This window comes from Buceros rhinoceros, unplaced genomic scaffold, assembly GCF_000710305.1.
Source record: "Buceros rhinoceros silvestris isolate BGI_N320 unplaced genomic scaffold, ASM71030v1 scaffold6688, whole genome shotgun sequence".
NCBI classification, from domain to species: domain Eukaryota; kingdom Metazoa; phylum Chordata; class Aves; order Bucerotiformes; family Bucerotidae; genus Buceros; species Buceros rhinoceros.
In genome coordinates, this window is record NW_010425003.1 from 11,971 (window position 1) to 12,216 (window position 246).

The window sequence follows — 246 nt, forward strand, 5'->3', positions numbered from 1 at the left end:
GTTGATGCTCTCCACGTTCTGCTGCAGGTCCACCACCATCTGTGGCTCTGACATCCTACACACAGGGAGAAGAGGTCCCCGTCAGCGGGCCAGCTGGGCAGGGGCTGCGCCCTGCTCCCTGGGAGTGGCACAGAGCTGCTCACCGCCTGACGAAGACATTCCCGATGCAGCCGGTGAGGTTGCTGAGGGCACCTGGCTCTGGTGAACCCCCGAGGTGGAAGAGAGGCTGCCGGTCCTGGCGCCGCG

General features: G+C 65.9%; 1 protein-coding gene across 1 annotated transcript in view; it reads right to left on the minus strand.

Annotated features, from left to right (window-relative positions):
- Window positions 1–246, minus strand: part of LAMA5 (laminin, alpha 5) — a 47,980-nt gene that overhangs the window by 3,241 nt on the left and 44,493 nt on the right. Inside the window, exons 71-72 of the mRNA XM_010140977.1 lie at window positions 144–246; window positions 1–55 (exon numbers count right to left, since the gene is read on the minus strand). The exon at window positions 144–246 is cut by the window's right edge and continues 14 nt beyond it. Coding sequence (XP_010139279.1) covers window positions 1–55; window positions 144–246 — 158 coding nt within the window. The remainder of the gene's footprint in view (window positions 56–143) is intronic.